This window comes from Gopherus flavomarginatus, chromosome 13, assembly GCF_025201925.1.
Source record: "Gopherus flavomarginatus isolate rGopFla2 chromosome 13, rGopFla2.mat.asm, whole genome shotgun sequence".
Taxonomy (NCBI): Eukaryota; Metazoa; Chordata; order Testudines; family Testudinidae; genus Gopherus; species Gopherus flavomarginatus.
The window spans coordinates 11,692,335-11,709,909 of NC_066629.1; the positions used below are offsets into that span (position 1 = coordinate 11,692,335).

The 17,575-nt window shown below is 57.7% G+C and overlaps 1 protein-coding gene across 2 annotated transcripts in view; it reads right to left on the minus strand.

Annotated features, from left to right (window-relative positions):
• Nucleotides 1-17,575, minus strand: part of ROBO3 (roundabout guidance receptor 3) — a 248,986-nt gene that overhangs the window by 47,284 nt on the left and 184,127 nt on the right. For both annotated transcript variants that reach the window (XM_050921538.1, XM_050921539.1), the window contains exons 3-7: nt 14,912-15,069; nt 14,324-14,444; nt 10,973-11,111; nt 10,127-10,254; nt 2,303-2,427 (exon numbers count right to left, since the gene is read on the minus strand). In XM_050921538.1, the coding sequence (XP_050777495.1) occupies nt 2,303-2,427; nt 10,127-10,254; nt 10,973-11,111; nt 14,324-14,444; nt 14,912-15,069 (671 nt within the window). The remainder of the gene's footprint in view (nt 1-2,302; nt 2,428-10,126; nt 10,255-10,972; nt 11,112-14,323; nt 14,445-14,911; nt 15,070-17,575) is intronic.

Consider the following 17,575-nt stretch of genomic DNA (forward strand, 5'->3'; position numbering starts at 1 on the left):
CCTTGGAGCGCGCAGCCAGGCCCCTTCCGCCAGCCCTCGGAGCGCGCGGCCAGGCCCCTCCCGCCAGCCCTCGGAGCACGCGGCCAGGCCCCTCCCGCCAGCCCTCGGAGCGCGTGGCCAGGCCTTTCCCGCCAGCTCTCGGAGCGCCCTGCCAGGCCTCTCCTGCCAGCCCTCGGAGCGCGTGGCCAGGCCTCTCCACCAGCTCTCGGAGCGCGCAGCCAGGCACACTCCATCTGAAAAGTACCTGGAGCTCGCGTTTGTGATGCCTTCCCCTTAACAAAGGAAGCATTCCCCAAGGAGAATGGCTGCTGGAGGTTGTGGATGTCTGCGCCCCACCCTCTCTTAGGGTTTCTGTTCCTGGGTGAGGAGGGAGCTGTGTACAGCAGAAGGCCCTGGTGTGCCATAATCCCTGTCTGACGCCTCCTCTCCTCCTACCGAGCATGTGGACAGAGAGAGGCTACATCACAGCACAGCACTCCTGGCCATGCCAGGCCCTGGGGGCAGTTCTGGGCCTCTGCTGCAAACGTGCCAGAGGAGCCAAAGGAAACGGACAACAGACGATTGAGTAAAACAGAAGGGATGAGATGGAAAGAGCAGCTGCCAGGCAGGGGCGGCTCTTTGGATTTCTGGCAGCTGGTGCGCTAGGCCCAGAAAAGCAAACACACTGCCTTGCCCGTCTGAGCCATGTAGCCTGTGGCGTCATGCGGGCCCCTGGGTGCCAGGCTGGGCAGACAGCACATGGCAGGCATGCACGCACCTCACCCGGCGGTTCTGACAGAGGGAAGCTGAGCACACACTGGAATCTGCTTGCAGACCCCGGCAAGGCCCTGCCAAGCAGAACGGAGTCGTCCTGCTCCACTGCCCAGGAACTGTTGCGGGACCCCAGAGAGCATAGCATTCCCCTGTTTCAGTCCCTGAGATTCAATCCCTTTGCCTCTCCAGCCTGGGCTCCGATATTCCTGGGCCAAGGCGCTGCCCTGTTCTCCGGGGCTTGGTTCGTTCCTACGGTTGTTCCCAGCGAGGTTCAGTGCTTACTGGCCTTGGTGTCAGGTTCCTGGGTCCCTGCACACTGACCCCCTCCCAGAGCGCTCCAGCTGAGAGTGCTCTCACTCACACAGTACGATTCCCTCGGCTCTGCACGGCCAGTGGGCAACAGGGGAGCCCTGCATTCGTGGGCAAGGGCATGGGGCCCCAGAAGGGCAGCAGAGCAGAGTCACTGCAGAAGACATGGCACTCTGAGGGGGCAGCAGAAAACAGCTGGCCCCCAAGCCAAGGCCAGGGGCCCATGGCATGAGGGTGCAGCGTCTGGCAGAGGAGGAGAGCTGGATACACTGTTGGGCTGGCTCCCCTTGGCTCTGCTGTACCCCCCGTCTTGCACTCACTGACCTCCCAAATGGCCCCATGCTGGGAGCCACCCAAAGCCAGGGCCTAGGAGCAGGGCTGGGCACGGAAATGTCTCAGCTGCGAGGATGACCTGGTTGGAACTGGGCAGCAGGACCATGCCTGGGAGATCTCCCCGAAGCCAAGCCAGAATGAACTGGGCTTGACATAGCCCAAGGGCTGGATCCCAGGCAAGAGAGGGGAGTCACTGCCTGACTGACTCAGCCAGGCTTCTCACTTGTAGCGCCCAGCAGAGGATGTTCCTTTCCCGGCTTCCTGCTGACTTTGTCACAGCGCAGGGTCCCCTGCCCCCTGCCACGCAGACACTCGCTCTCCAAGGACAGTGGGATTCCCAGCTTGCACTCACTCAGCTCCAGCAGCGTGAATGTTGTTGTACCCGCAGTGGCTAAGGTGAGTTGCTGAGCTCACACCAAGGCATCGGGTGGGCTATTCTTAGCACTAGCTGGGCGTTGAGCTAACATGAGTCTACCCTCCCTGGGGCTGACACCTCCCCGCTGCAGCCTAGACATCCCCACGGGTCCTAGCTGCCCAGCTCACAAAAGCAGAATCAGCCAGCTGCTTGTCCAGAGAGGCCTAGATGCTGTCTCACACAGAGAACACAACACTGCTTCGTTTGTCCCCAGGGACTGGGTCCTTCCTGGCTCTGGGTGGGGTGGGACCAGGTTTAGGCCCTGGAAGCATTGCTGGGGACTGTGATCACATTGGCCAGGGACCCCGGATGTGAATACACCCGCTGAGGCTGGAGGGCAGGTCACAGCCTCCTGATGGGCTCAGAGTCCTGGGCTAGGCAGCCAGAGCTTCGCAATCTGGCTTTGAGAGAACGGAGCTCCTCAGGGGCATGGGACAGGGACATGGGTAGGCGTTGGTACACGTTCAGGGGAGGGGGGCATGCAGAACCTACCTGGCTGCCTTCCTTCTGCCAGAACACAGCCGGTGGCGGGTTTCCTTTGGTCTCACAATGAAAGGTCACAGTGCGGCCCTGAGCTACAATCTGGTCCCGAGGGCGCGTCACTAACTGGGGTGGAACTGAGAACGGGTGAAAAGAAAGAGAAACAAACAGACACGGGTTGCAAAACTTTAGAAGGGGTTTTGTCCAACAGCATGGGGTCTCCAGGCACTGGGGCTCGGGGCACCTGGGGCTTTTTTGCAGAAATGCTCCCCCAGGAGGTGGGATGGGGACGCTGCATTGGCTAGCAGAACATATTTCCATAGCCCAGAGGTCTGTACATTTCTCTGAGCCTCCAGGCAGCTGACCAGGAACTGGAGAGCTGGCCCTGTCTGCAGCAAGGGAGCTCACAGCACACAGCTGTGTGGCTATAGGGACCCCAGAGCAAACTCTTAATGCTGACATGCTGCACTGGGGCAAAGCTGGGCTTGCAGGGCGCAGCCTAATGGGGTACCATACATAGGTGCCAACTTCCCCACTTCCCCATGGATGCTCGATCCCACCTCTGCCCCCAGTCCCGCCTCCATTCCACTCCTTTCATGAGGCCCCGCCCCAGCCTGCCCCTTCCCATGTCTGCCTCACTCCCATTCCAATCCCTTCCCCAAAGTCCCCACCCCGACTCTGCCCCCTCCCTACCCCTATTCCAACTGCTTACCTAAATCCCCGCCCCGGCTCCGCCTCTTCCCCACCTCCTTCCCTGAGCGCACCACATTCCCACTCCTCCTGGAGCATGCTAACGCTGCCAAACAGCTGTTTGGCGGCAGCTGGGCGGGAAGCACTAGAAGGTAGGCGGAGGAGCAGAGACACAGCACGTGGGGGCAGGGAGGAGGTGAGATGGGGCCGGGGGTGAGGGGAGCTTGGCTGCTGGTGGGTGCAGAGCATCCACTAATTTTTCCCTGTGGGTGCTCCAGCCCCAGAACACCCACGGAGTTGGTGCCTATGGTACCGTACCAGGACACAGCATCTACGCAGGGGTAGTGACACCGGAGCCAGTGTCCTTCCTGGAGGCTGGGGCTCTGCCACTCTGCACGTCTGGCCTAAGCTAACGCTGGGGCAACAAGCACAAGGGAGGAGCAGCAAACCATGCCAAATCAACCTCATTCCCTTCTGTGGCAGGGTCACTGGCCTAGGGGCTACGGGGGAGCCAGAGATGAGATAGAGCATGATTTTAGTAAAGCTTTTGACACAGTCCCGCGTGACAGTCTCATCAGCAAACTAGGGCAGTGCTCTAGATGAATTTACTGTAAGGTGGGGGCCCACTAGGTTGAGAAACCATCCTCAAAGAGTAGTTATCCATGGTCTGCTGCCAAACCGGGAGGGTTTCTAATGAAGTCCCGCAGGGATCAGTCCTGGGTCCGGTACTAGTGAATGGGGAATAACTGGCTAGGTGGCAGTGCTGCTGGAGAGGATCTGGGGGTTATAGTGGATCACAAATTGAATGTGAGACAACGAGATGCAGTTGCGAAAAAGGCAACATTCTGGGGTGTATTAGCAGGAGTGTTGTATGTAAGACCCAAGAGGTAATTGTCCTGTTCTACTTGGCACTGGTGAGGCCTCGGCTGGAGCATTGTATCCAGTTCTGGGTGCCACACTTTGGAAAGATGTGTGGACAAATTGGAAAGAATCCAGAGGAGAGCAACAAAAATGATCAAAGATTTAAAAAACCTAACCTAAGAGGAAAGGTTAAAAAAACTGGACGTGTTTAGTCTTGAGAAAAGAAAGCTGAGAGCCTTCATAGCGGTTAAGGCTGTTATAAAGAGGACAGTGATCAATTGTTCTCCATGTCTACTGAAGGCAGGACAAGAAGCAGTGGGCTTAGTCTGCAGCAAGGCAGATTTAGGTTAGACATTAGGAAAAACTTTCTAACTCTCAGGGTAGTTAAGCTCTGGAACAGGCTTCCAAGGGAGAGCGTGGAATCCCCAACACTGAAGGTTTTTAAGACCAGGCTGGCAAACTCCCATCAGGGATGGCCTAGGGTTACTTGGTCCTACCTCAGCACAGGAGGTGGGACTTGATGATCTCTCGAGGGTCCTTCCAGCCTGATATTTCTATGATTCTGTGGTAACATGGCAGCCTGAGCTTGGGGAATCCAGCGCAGTCGGGAAACACTGGGCCTTCTCCCCAGGTGCCGGGGCATCTGATGGGCTGTTTACAGAGGAGAACAGCCACAAAGATACCACAGCCCCCGCCTTCCATTTCTCTGACAGAGCAGGAGTGCTGCTGGGTCCCTGGAGAGAGGCCCTGAGCTGCGGGGTGCGTTGGCAGAGGCTGCCCATTGGGACTAGGAGTTCGTTCCTTCTCTGTCACCCATAGCGAAGGCCGGAAGGGGCCACATTTTCTTCCTTCTTTTCTCTGACACTAGCACTGTCTGCCTGGGCCCAGAGAACAGGCTAAACAGGCAGCATTGCCGAATGGGGCATCTTGCTCGGCCCTTGTGCACGGGCAGCCCTGCCACGCCTCCCTGCAGCCCTGCTGGGACCTCACTGTGCCCAGGCTGCAGGGGACGCTAGTGATAGCACCTGCCGGCTGCTGTGGCCCTGTTCTGGAGGCAGCCAGGCAGCTCCTTTGCCTCTACTCCTGTTCCCCAGGCTGAGTCCGAGTAGGGAAGGAGCAGGGAGGGGAGAGGGCAGCAGAAGAGGGAGGGGGGCCAGTACTGGTGCCAACCAGCTTTCTCAGTTACCTCTTGCCAAGTCTCCAGAACAGCCAGCCCCCAGCTGCCCCCAAGATACCTCTGTACCCATTGACCTCAGACACCCAGTGACTCCCTTCAGCATCCACTCATCCACCTACATCCCCAGCACCCATCCACTCACTCAGCGAACCACCAACCCCCCCAGCCTCAACCATAGCTTCCACATGTTCAATAGCTCCTCGTCCCGCCTCCTGCTGCTGCTTGGGGCAGGGTGGGAGAACTGGCAACACTTTCATCTATAAGAAACATCACACACAGAGCTGCACGAAAGGCAGACGCTATGAAAGGCAGCAGCACGTTAATCAAGAGAGTGACAGCGGAACAGAAGGGCTGGTTTCCTAATCATACTGTAAAACCCTTTGGATTTAGGGGTTTTACGGTAACACATTCAACCCCAATGTCTAATTAACAGTCTGGATAAAGGAAGCCTGTGCTAATGGTTCCACATCCTCTCCCCTTCCATTCAGATGCAAGAGCTCCCAGTAAACATTCTCTAGCCAGACCTCTCCAGCCAGCGCAGACTTGACTTTCCCCATATTTGTAGGGGGGAGAAAAAACAGAACTCCACGTCTTCCATGAGGAAGAAGCAAGAACAGGCCTGAGAGTAGACCCGTCCCCTAAAGAGGAACAGCCCAGCCCAGGGCACCCTGCACTAATCCCAGCTTTGGCTCTGGGAGCCACATTCTGCTCAAGAAGAACATTGCTAACACTGGGAACAATTCTTTTTTCCTGTTGTGAAATCCAACTCGTACTTCCCAGGTCTGTGAAGCTCCCAGACGGCAGTGCTTAAGAACATAAGAACGGCAGTACCGAGTCAGACCAAAGGTCCATCTAGCCCAGTATCTGTGTACCGACAGTGGCCAATGCTAGGTGCCCCAGAGGGAGTGAACCCAACAGGCAACGATCAAGTGATCTCTCTCCTGCCATCCATCTCCATTCTCTGATGAACAGAGGCTAGGGACACCATTCTTTACCCATCCTGGCTAATAGCCATTTATGGACTTAACCACCATGAATTTATCCAGTTCTCTTTTAAACATGGTTATAGTTCTAGCCTTCACAACCTCCTCAGGCAAGGAGTTCCACAGGTTGACTGTGCACTGGGTGAAGAAGAACTTACTTTTATTTGTTTTAAACCTGCTGCCTATTAATTTCATTTGGTGACCCCTAGTTCTTGTATTATGGGAATAAGTAAATAACTTTTCCTTATCCACTTTCTCCACATCACTCATGATTTTTTATACCTCTATCATAACCCCCTTTAGTCTCCTTTTTTCCAAGCTGAAAAGTCCTAGCCTCTTTACTCTTTCCTCATATGGGACCCTCTCCAAACCCCTAATCATTTTAGTTGCCCTTTTCTGAACCTTTTCTAGTGCTAGAATATTTTTTTTGAGGTGAGGAGACCACATCTGTACACAGTATTCAAGATGTGGGCGTACCATGGATTTATATAAGGGCAATAATATATTCTCAGTCTTATTCTCTATCCCCTTTTTAATCATTCCTAACATCTGGTTTGCTTTTTTGACCGCCTCTGCACACTGCGTGGACATCTTCAGAGAACTATCCACGATGACGCCAAGATCTTTTTCCTGACTCGTCGTAGCTAAATTAGTCCCCATCATATTGTATGTATAGTTGAGGTTATTTTTTCCAATGTGCATTACTTTACATTTATCCACATTAAATTTCATTTGCCATTTTGTTGCCCAATCACTTAGTTTTGTGAGATCTTTATGAAGTTCTTCACAATCTGCTTTGGTCTTAACTATCTTGAGCAGTTTAGTATCATCTGCAAACTTTGCCACCTCACTGTTTACCCCTTTCTCCAGATCATTTATGAATAAATTGAATAGGATTGGTCCTAGGACTGACCCTTGGGGAACACCACTAGTTACCCCTCTCCATTCTGAGAATTTACCACTAATTCCTACCCTTTGTCCTCTGTCTTTTAACCAGTTCTCAGTCCATGAAAGGACCTTCCCTTTTATCTCATGACAGCTTAATTTACTAAGAGCCTTTGGTGAGGGACCTTGTCAAAGGCTTTCTGGAAATCTAAGTACACTATGTCCACTGGATCCCCCTTGTCCACATGTTTGTTGACCCTGCTTCCTAGAGGGATCGCAAGGGGACAATTCTAAACTAGCCACCCCCAGCGAAGTATTTACAAAGGGAGAGATAAGAGGGAGCCAGGCAAGGCCCTAGGATATGGCAGTGGGACTCTCCTGAATAGAGCCATAACAGGAGAGTCCCACTGCATTGGTGCATTGACGTGCCTCCTGATAACCTCCGGGCCCTCAGAGCAGGATTTGGAGATGGAAGGAGGGACAGAGAAGAAAAGGAGCAAGTCTCCTAAATCAGCCACCTTCCCATAAATAACTAACCCTCCCCCATCCACCACTGGCTGTTCAAAGCCTTTTCTTTCCTCTCAATGGAAGACAAATGGCATCAGGTTTTACAAATGCTAATTGCCCATCTTATCTCCCCTCTGCCCGCCCCTTCCCCCTCCCTCCAGGAGCAGGGAGACAATGCAGCACTGTAAAGTATTTATGGGGCACCAGGCGATATCACACGGAATTTCAGGTGCGCCATTGTCATGCTGATCCCCGAAGGCACCGCTTTAATGAAGTTATGGATTGCTAGGTACCCCCATGCTAATGCGACCCCTCCACCCCAAAGCTGCTAGCTCTCCCCAGCTGAATTTCCATGGCAGGAAAAGAAAAACCTGGGGCTGTTTAATTGTTATTGAGCTGCATGTGGGACGGACCAGGGGTTGTCAGGCCTAGACCGGGGCAAATCCAGAGCAGGTCCCAGTGCTCTGCCCCAATGGCTCTGCTCACTTACACCAGCTTAGGATCTGGCTCCCATCACAAAGTCTGTTTAGTGCAGTTAAGTCCCCAGAGTTGAGTTCCCAGAGCCATCCCCACACAGTACAGAGAACTGGCACGTGCTAGGAACCCGCAGGCCTGGCTTGGCTTGGGAAACAGATCTGCAGCTGGAAGCTTAACCAAGCCCTGAGGAAGCCAATGCTGCCCCCTCCCCTTAGCCTGGAAGGCAGGCTGCCCCCCCGCACCCCGGTCCAGAGCAGTGGCTGCAAGTGGGATGCACCTTGTATGCTCTTGTGGGATGCTCATGGAAAGGGAGCTTAACTGGCTCTGCCCAGTGTTTGGATTCAAATCCTGCGACCTGTGACCTCTCCCAGCAACAGCCTGTGTCTGTGCAACCACCTGCTCCACAATCACATCTCAATGGCCGTGGCTGGAAGAGAGGGGGAAGCAGCAGCAGCAGAGAAGCCTCTTCACAAAGTACTCCTCCCCCCGGGCTTCAAAGGGGCCAGGCACCCGCATGGAGCAGGGTCGAGGGAGACTGAGTCAGGAAATCCACCCCCATGTTCTGCTCCTGCTTCACTTCAAAGGCCAGGAGGAAATGAGGGCGAATGACGTGGGTGCCCCAGGAAGCCCCATTTATTCCTGAACGGGTGCTGCTGATAAGGGGCACGGGCAGATCGCAGGGGGCAGATCAGAGGCAGGAAACTGACTGGACTGGGGCTGCCCAGAGGGCAGAGCAAAGGGAGCCAGGCTCTGCATTGGCCCCATCACTAGCTCACCTTCGTGCCCTCATTTTCTCCACTACAAGGAAAGCCATTTTGTCAAGGGCATTTTACTGCTGACCCAATACACACCTGATGGGCTGAAGCCAGCCTACTGCTCCCATAGCCCTCTGGCTGCTGCTCCCATAGCCTGCTGCTCCCATAGCCCTCTGGCTGCATCAGCCGCAGGGCCAGGCCTAGTTACTGCTGTGAGCGATGGGGGGGTGGGGGGGAGCTGTCTGTGTCTCTGACTTAATGCACTCCAGATAGTCGCTATTGCACGGGGCTGACAAGTGGCTGGTCCACATGCTGGAGACGGGAGAGGGACACTGCGGGTTCACACACTGCACAGCGGTTCTGAGGCCAGAGGGCAATCACAAGGCCACAGAGTGGGCTAGTGTTAATTAACTCCCAAGCTCCATGCTGGAGCCCAGTGGCTTTTCAGCTGAGAGAGAGAGAGAGAGGGAGGGAGGGAAGAGAGGGAGGTGTCCATGGTGGGAGAGACCTGATCAGATTCACTAGCCAAATGCTCTGCAGCCAGTTGAAGGCCAGCTGGGTTCCCACTGCAGGCTGCTCTGAATTCCCTCTTCTCCCAGAAAGAAGAGCTGGAAAAGCCCTTGTAGGCCAGCCAGGCCCATTGCTGAGAGCCAGGGCTGGGTGTCCCCTCCGGAAGGTTTTATAGTGCTCTCCGATGCTCGAACACAGCAGATGGCCAGAGCGCCGCAGCATGTGGAGAGCGGGCAAAGAGCCTCCTGCATAGATCGTCTCCCACTATGGCCTCCTGAGCCCACAGGAATGTCACATGCAGAGCCCGGCCCCGCCCCGCCCCGCCCCGCATGCCCCAGGGTATGAGATGAAATGGATACTTACGGAATGGGCTCACTGGAACAGAGAACACAGAGAAACAGGCGTGAGATGAGCAGGGTCCAGCGAAGCCGGGGGAGCGTTACAGTGACAGTACGCATGAGGGGCCGAGAAGCAGAGTGAATCCGTGCTGCCGTGTTCGGCTCTGCCAAGTGCCGGGCCCACTCGGCCTCCCAGCGACTGAGGCTGCTGTGTGCCAGCAGCATGGAACAGACGGATCGTGCGAGGAGGGGGCCTGCCTACATGGCCAGGCTGAATCGCCTTCCCAGGGACTTCCACGCACTAACCTCGGCCCAGCCAGTCGGTACCGAGGCTGTGGCTAGCTGGGCCCAGTTGCTGGAGTTGAATTGTAACCAGAGGGGATCGACAGAGACTGGTCTGGCTCAGCAAGGGAGCCTGGCACATCTCCCTCCATCCTGCCAGCCCCTAGCACTGGAAATGATTCACATCTAACACCCCAGCCACGCTAAGTGCCCGACTAGTGTCAGCCACCTCTGAGGAGCACTCGGGCCCTGGGCTGGGATCTCCCCATTCCTGGTGCTGAGAGAACGGGGCTGCTTATCTCCTCCTCGACTCCGTATGTCCCACCACCAGCAGCCCCCATCACTGCCTGGCCCCCTGAGTGACCCCTTACCATGGACGCTGAGCGAGCCAGAGGCCTCCGACTTGCCCACGCTGTTCTCTGCCACGCAAGTGTAGGTGCCCTCGTCTTCAGCGCTGACCCGGCTGATTCGCAAGGTGTTGTCATTCTGGATCTCTGCCCTGGGATTAACAGAAACAAATGCTGTGAGAGCCCGGCCTGGCGCCAGCACTGGTGCCCAGGATGCCAGTGCCACGTTGGTGCCAGTTTTGCACCCGGAGACCATTGCCACCCAACCCACCCTGGGGGAGAAATGCTGCCTGGCATTTCCTTGGTCAGGGCCCAGCCTTGGGCCCGATTAGTGCGCACACCCGCCTTTGTTGGCTTCCAGACCCATCTAGGTAAGCGGGAGAGTATTGAGGGCTAGCGATCCTCTCTGAGTAGGTGGGGATTTCCACTATGAGTCCTGTCCTGGGACTACATTCACTCCAGGAGCCAGACTGAACAGCTCTAACGGGGCAAGCGAACCCTTCAGGAGCCAGGCAGTCCAGGCCTGTCTGGTGAGAAAGCTGTCAGACCCTGTGTGGACGCTCTGATTCTGGGTAGGAACAGGGTTTACTAAACGAGAATAAGCCGCTCAGACCGGAACCCACGTGTCCACCCGGGTTAAAGTCACCCTTGGGTCCACCTGCTGCATGTCTCATGCAGAGCAGCCCTGGGGTGTCCACACACAACGCAGAACTGGTTTAGCTACATCGTTTTAGCATCTCATCCCTAGCTCTCCTGTGCAGCTGTGTGCGTGAAGCAAGCTGGGAGCGCACAGGCAGCCCAGCCCTGCCTGGCCTGGAACATTTCTGTTGCACCCCATCCCAGGAAAGGGCCTCGCCTCTCATCTCTTACCTGCCCCGCGGCAGCTCCCCTTCCTCCTTGCGCCAGCGGGATGTCGGCACTGGGTCCCCCTGCACCTCACAGTGGAAATCCACACTGTCGTCAGCGAGCACCACCTGGTTGATGGGCCTGCGGATGAACGTGGGGCGCTCTGCCAAGACAGGCCAGAAAGGCAGCGTCAGGACTGAGTGCAGGAGCCGTACGGCCCACACCAAGTGCAGAGACCCCACAGAGCTGCCGCCCTGCAGCATCCGACCCCTCCATGGGCAGCGATGCCAGGCTCAGAGGATGCACACGGAAAATGTCGGAGAAGCCGGCCCCATGGGATCGAAGCCTCCTTCCGCTGGTCAGACGGGCTCATGCAACCTCACTCCTGCTCCCTGGGGGCAAACGCAGCCTCACCCCCTGCTCCCTGGGGGCTCACGCAACCTCACTCCTGCTCCCTGGGGGCAAACGCAGCCTCACCCCCTGCTCCCTGAGGGCACACGCAGCCTCACTCCCTGCTCCCTGGGGACTCGCAACCTCACTCCTGCTCCCTGGGGGCACACACAGCCTCACTCCCTGCTCCCTGGGGGCTCATGCAACCTCACTCCTGCTCCCTGGGGGCACACACAGCCTCACTCCCTGCTCCCTGGGGGCTCATGCAACCTCACTCCTGCTCCCTGGGGGCTCACGCAGCCTCACTCCCTGCTCCCTGGGGACTCGCAACCTCACTCCTGCTCCCTGGGGGCACACGCAGACTCACCCCCTGCTCCCTGGGGGCTCACGCAACCTCACTCCTGCTCCCTGGGGGCACACACAGCCTCACCCCCTGCTCCCTAGGGGCTCATGCAACCTCACTCCTGCTCCCTGGGGGCACACGCAGCCTCACTCCCTGCTCCCTGGGGGCAAACACAGCCTCACCCCCTGCTCCTGGGGGCTCACGCAACCTCACTCCTGCTCCCTCGGGACTCGCAACCTCACTCCTGCTCCCTGGGGGCACACACAGCCTCACCCCCTGCTCCCTGGGGGCTCACGCAACCTCATTCCTGCTCCCTGGGAGCAAACACAGCCTCACCCCCTGCTCCCTGGGGGCTCACACAACCTCACTCCTGCTCCCTGGGGGCACACGCAGCCTCACTCCCTGCTCCCTGGGGGCAAACACAGCCTCACCCCCTGCTCCTGGGGGCTCACGCAACCTCACTCCTGCTCCCTGGGGACTCGCAACCTCACTCCTGCTCCCTGGGGGCACACACAGCCTCACCCCCTGCTCCCTGGGGGCTCACGCAACCTCATTCCTGCTCCCTGGGAGCAAACACAGCCTCACCCCCTGCTCCCTGGGGGCTCACACAACCTCACTCCTGCTCCCTGAGGGCACACACAGCCTCACCCCCTGCTCCCTGGGGGCTCAGGCAACCTCACTCCTGCTCCCTGGGGGCACACACAGCCTCACCCCCTGCTCCCTGGGGGCTCACGCAACCTCACCCCTTGCTCCTGGGGGCTCTGCCCCTCTCTGGCTGCTGGAAGGCTGATGGGCCTGGAGCTCAGAGGGCTCTAGTCACACAGCGGGTCTAGCAGTCAGAGGACAAGCTCCTCCTCCATCAGGCTCTGCCTCCCGGCACGGGCGCCGACTCCGTGAGTGCTCCGAGGGTGGAGCACCCACAAGGAATAATTGGTGGGTGTTCTACCCCCTGGCAGTCAAGCTCCCCACCCCGTCCCAGCTCACCTCTGCCTCCTCCCCTGAGCATGCCATGTTCCTGCTTCTCCTCCCAGAGCTTGCCACCATGAAACAGCTGTTTCGCAGCGTAACAAGCTGTGGGAGGGAGGGGAGAGGAGTGGGAATGCAGCGCACTCAGGAGAGGAGATGGGGAAGAGGAGGCGCTAGGGCTGGGATTTGGGGAAGGAGTCCAATAGGGGCAGGGAGAGGGCAGAGTTGGGGCGGGGAAGGAGTTGGAATGGGAGCGGGTCAGGGGTGGAGTTGGGGCAGGGCCGGGGACAGGGAAGGGGTTGAGCACCCACTGGCACCAGGAGAAGTTGGTGCCTATGCCTCCCGGTACGTACCCAGCCAGCGTGGCCCAGCCCTGCCCATGGAGTTTGGCCTCTGTTGCCCTGCCCACTTGCCCTGTAGGAACTGGCTGGGGCCGCAGGGTTATTAGTCCTCATTATGCAGCTGCCTGTCCAGTTCACAGCTGCCAACCAGCAACTCTAGAGCTGCAGAAATCAGCGCGCGGAAATCCTGTGGGATGCTGCTGGGCTAGCAATGTGCTGGGCTGTGGCCTGGCCTCCCCGGCTGGCACAGAGAGGTCCCACCGCCTCCCAGCCAGCAGATGGGATGGAGCAATGGAAGGAAGAGGGAGAAACATCTCAGCACCCAAGACTGGCAACAACATAGGCAGGAACTGGTTTCCCACTCAGGCTCCGGCCAGGGCTGCTCAGAAAAACACCTTGCTTCATTTATGACTCCTTTGGCCAGAGCAGGAAACCATTTCCAGCTCCCAGCATGGCACTTCTGCCTCCCAAGGCACAGGGTTCCCAGGCAAGGCTGCTCTCCTGGGCTCCCCTGAAATCAGTGGGAGTTAGGCACCTAAGTACCTTTGCAGATCTGTGACCAGGAGCCTGTTTGGGACTAGGCGAGTAGCAGAGAATGGCAGGGCTGAGCTAAAGGGCTAGGAAAGGGCCAAGCAGGGATGGGATCTCGAATAGTCCTGAGCTGTGAGCTGCATCAGGCTGCTGCGGCCAGGGCTGCTATTTGCAGAAGCCAAGTCCCTGGATCTAGCAGGCTGGTGGGTTCTGGCTTGGATCTGCAGGAGGCAATCAGGGCCTGGAGAAGGCGATGGTCGTTAATGGCCATTCAGTCCCCTCCAGCAGTGAAAACACAGAAGGCTCCTTGGCGTGACTGACGATGGAGAGGGAGTGACTCAGTGGTGCTGCTCTGGGCTGGAGCATTCCTGGGGGCAGCTTGCAAATGTTCCCACATAGATCCTGTTTGTGAGTTTAGGGTGTTTGATTAATAAGTCTGGCACCCCGGGTGGCCCTAACCACGTACAGACAGCACTGCCGCCATGCAGCCACTTCTGTGGCGGAGCGCAGCCTTCAGTCCCAGCTTGCAGCCAGGAAGTGGCCATTGGGGGTCGCACACTGGGCCAGACCCAGCCAGACTGGCTTGCACCTAGGGGGAAAGGCTGCTGAGATGTAGTCTGGGTATTCCAGCCTGATGCCTGGCCACTCAGCTCTGGTGCCATGGCTACGGGGCATGTCTCGAAGCGCTTAGCTCATCAGCCAGGCTTGGTGCTGTGCGGGGGAACAGCCATGGAGCCGAGCTCCTTGACACCCAGCCACCCACCCTGGCCAGCCCCGCTCTACCCAGGCCCAGGTACTACGCACCAAACACCACCAGCTCGGCCGGCTCGCTGTCCCGCTCCCCCACCATGTTGGTAGCCACACAGACGTACATGCCAGCGTCGCTCTTCCTGGTGTTGGACATCATCAGCTTCCCCCCACGGATCTGCACCAAAGAGGAAGAGCTCAAAGTAGCTGGCCGTGCCACGGTATGGGGAGTCACACGCAGTCCCCATGTCACCCCGCATTCCACCCTGCCCTCATGGGACAGACACCACCATTAGTTCCCCCACCCCGCAGGACAGATGCTCCCATAGCCCCCTCGCTGCATGCTACCCCAACACCCTCCAGGACATATTCCCCCAGCATGCCCTACACCCTCTACATCTTGGGAACAGATCATAGAATATCAGGGTTGGAAGGGACCTCAGAAGGTCATCTAGTCCAACCCCCAGCTCAAAGCAGGACTAATCTCCAGACAGTTTTTTACCCTAGATCCCTAAATGGCCCTCTCAAGGATTGAGCTCATAACTCTGGGTTTAGCAGGCCAATGCTCAAACCACTGAGCTCTCCCACCCAATCCCGCTGCTCGCCCCTTCCCCGCCCGGCCCCGTGGGATGGGCAAGACCTCACCGTGATGCGCTCGTCTTTATCGCTGATGCGGATGCTGTTCTTCTTCCAGGAGATGGTGGGCTCGGGGTGCCCCCGGGGCGGGATGCACTCCATCACAGCCGGCTCACCTGCCGCCACCACCACGTCACTGGGGGCCTGCCGGAAGTCATCGCGCAGAACTGCAAAGGGACCCGCAAGCATGTGAGCCAAGGCTCCCGGGTAAGGTGCCACACGGGCAGCAAAGGGACAGAAAGCTGCAGGTACCCTCCAGAAATAACCACGGCCATGGACGCTCCGCCTCCCCCACCCTCCTCTCCACCTGCCTCGCTGTCCTGTCACCAGCCAGTGCCCGTGGGAGCAGAGAGCCCGGTGTGAGGACAGCCCTGCAGGGAGCCATGTCCCCGTGGCTGGTGTGTCCAACCCCAAGCCCAATCCCAGCAGGAGGCGCGGCCTGGCTCGCTTTGCCAGCATGCCCAAGTCTGCGTGTGTGACCTGCAGCAAGCAGGGGCAGTCTCTTCATACAAGGCAGAGCCAGTTGGGGAGCGAACACTACAAGAAGGGGAACCAAATCCCATGGCTAGGTTCCCAGGCCTGGAGCCTTCCACAGGAGTCAGGAGGGGCAGGAAATGTCCTGTTGTGGGTGAGAGCTGATCCCCACCGGGTCTGGAGGGAAGCACCCCCTACACAAGTGCCCAGAGCAAGCTGGGGATGCTCTGCCTGCCCGAAGCCTCAGGTGCATTTTGGGATGGGGGCTGTTAGTATCATAAAATCATAGAATATTAGGGTTGGAAGGGACCTCAGGAGGTCATCTAGTCCAATCCCTTGCTCAAAGCAGGACCAAACCCCAAATAAATCATCCCAGCCAGAGCTTTGTCAAGCCGGGCCATAAAAACCCCTAAGGATGGAGATTCCACCACTTCCCTAGGTAACCCATTTCAGTGCTTCACCACCCTCCTAGTGAAATAGTGTTTCCTAATATCCAACCTAGACCTCCCCCACTGCAACTTGAGACCATTGCTTCTTGTTCTGTCATCTGCCACCACTGAGAATAGCCGAGCTCCATCCTCTTTGGAACCCCACATCAGGTAGTTGAAGGCTGCTGGGGGGTGGGAAAGAGTGCAGTGTAGTGCAGTGGCTATTCTCCAGGACTCTCACTCACTCCAAAGCCATCAGAAACCCCAGCTCGTCCCCACTGTGCCCCTCACCAGAGGCTCCAGCCAGAGCTCCAGGGACTCAGAGCTCCCCCAGGTCACTGCTCCTGCTCAACACACAGAACTTGCCATCGCAGACAAGGCAGGAGAGTCCTCCATGTGCCCCAGGCTTCCTGCTGCTGCCCTGCCTCCTGCCCACCCCCCAGCATCTCTGAATTATCTCTGACTTCCTGCACATCGCAGGCCACAGAGCCTTGCCCATCCACTGCTGGAATAGACCCCTCACCTCTGGCTGAGTTACTGACATCCTCAAATCATGATTTAAAGACTTCCAGTTACAGAAAATCCACCAATTCCTGTGCTGAAGCAGCACTCATTCTCCTGCTCCGGGCAGCTCTCCAATCACCCAGCGCTGGCCAGAATAACCCAGCGTTTTATAACCGTTACGGAAAAGTGTCAGGCTTTTAATGCACAACCGGCTGTGGGACCATTTACTGCTCCTCTGCTTGTCAAACGCACCTGCGCTGCCACTGCAGGAAGAACAACAATTCATTAGCTGCATTTACAAGCCAGCCGCTCACCCTGGGGACTCGTGCAGTAGCCGATTAGCACTCAGAGCAGCAGGAGGCACAAAGGACACCACAGAGTGGCCACAGCCAGAGGGGAGGCCCCAAGGAGCTGGGGGACAAAGTGTCACCCCAGCGCATCCAGCCATTGGCCCCCGGAGACTCAGCTGTGGGCACCACTGGGATTTTCATACAAAGCTCAGCCAACGAGGGGGCTAGTCTGGGAAGGCCGATGACCCGAGAGCTCTCTGCAGCCATTCGCGGTGGGTCCAATGGACGGTGGACCCACTTCTGCTTTCTTTGTACTGGTGGCTGCTGGGGCAGGCCCTGGCACATCCTGAGCTTCCGCTGTGGCCAAGGGGCTGTGTCTCCCATGGTGACACCCCCAGACTCAGGCTGGCCCCGTACTCCCACAGCTGAGACTCTGGACCCTGCACCATGGCTAGAGTGGGGCCTGAAGCCCACAGACCAGCTGCTCTGTACAGGGAGAACCAGAACTCGGTGGAGAAGAACGGAGGTCCCTGCAGCCAGCTCACTAGCCAGGTTCATTGGCCTGGGGCGAAGGGTTCCCAGGCCTCCCCCAAGCCCCCGGCAAGGCAGGCAGACCATGCCATGGCTGTTTTTTCTGAATGAAGTGAAGGTGGCCTTGGCTACCCCTCCACTCCCTGACACTGTGTCCCCTGGGTACAGGACATCTGTGGGATGGGGAGCCCTGACCTGCATGGATGTGCTGGGCCTGCACAGCCTGGGGGTAGACTCTGCAAGGGTGCCCAGCACTCCAGCAGCCCACAAGTTACAACACAGACCAGACTGCAGATGAATGCACACACACAGGGTCTCATATGCCCTGAACCAACCAGGGGCTCCGCACCAGGACACGTGATTCCCAGACACTAGCAGCCCTCATTGGCCTGTCACTGGGCTGTGACTCTGTGGCCAACGCCCCTCAGGGGTGCAGCATCACAGCT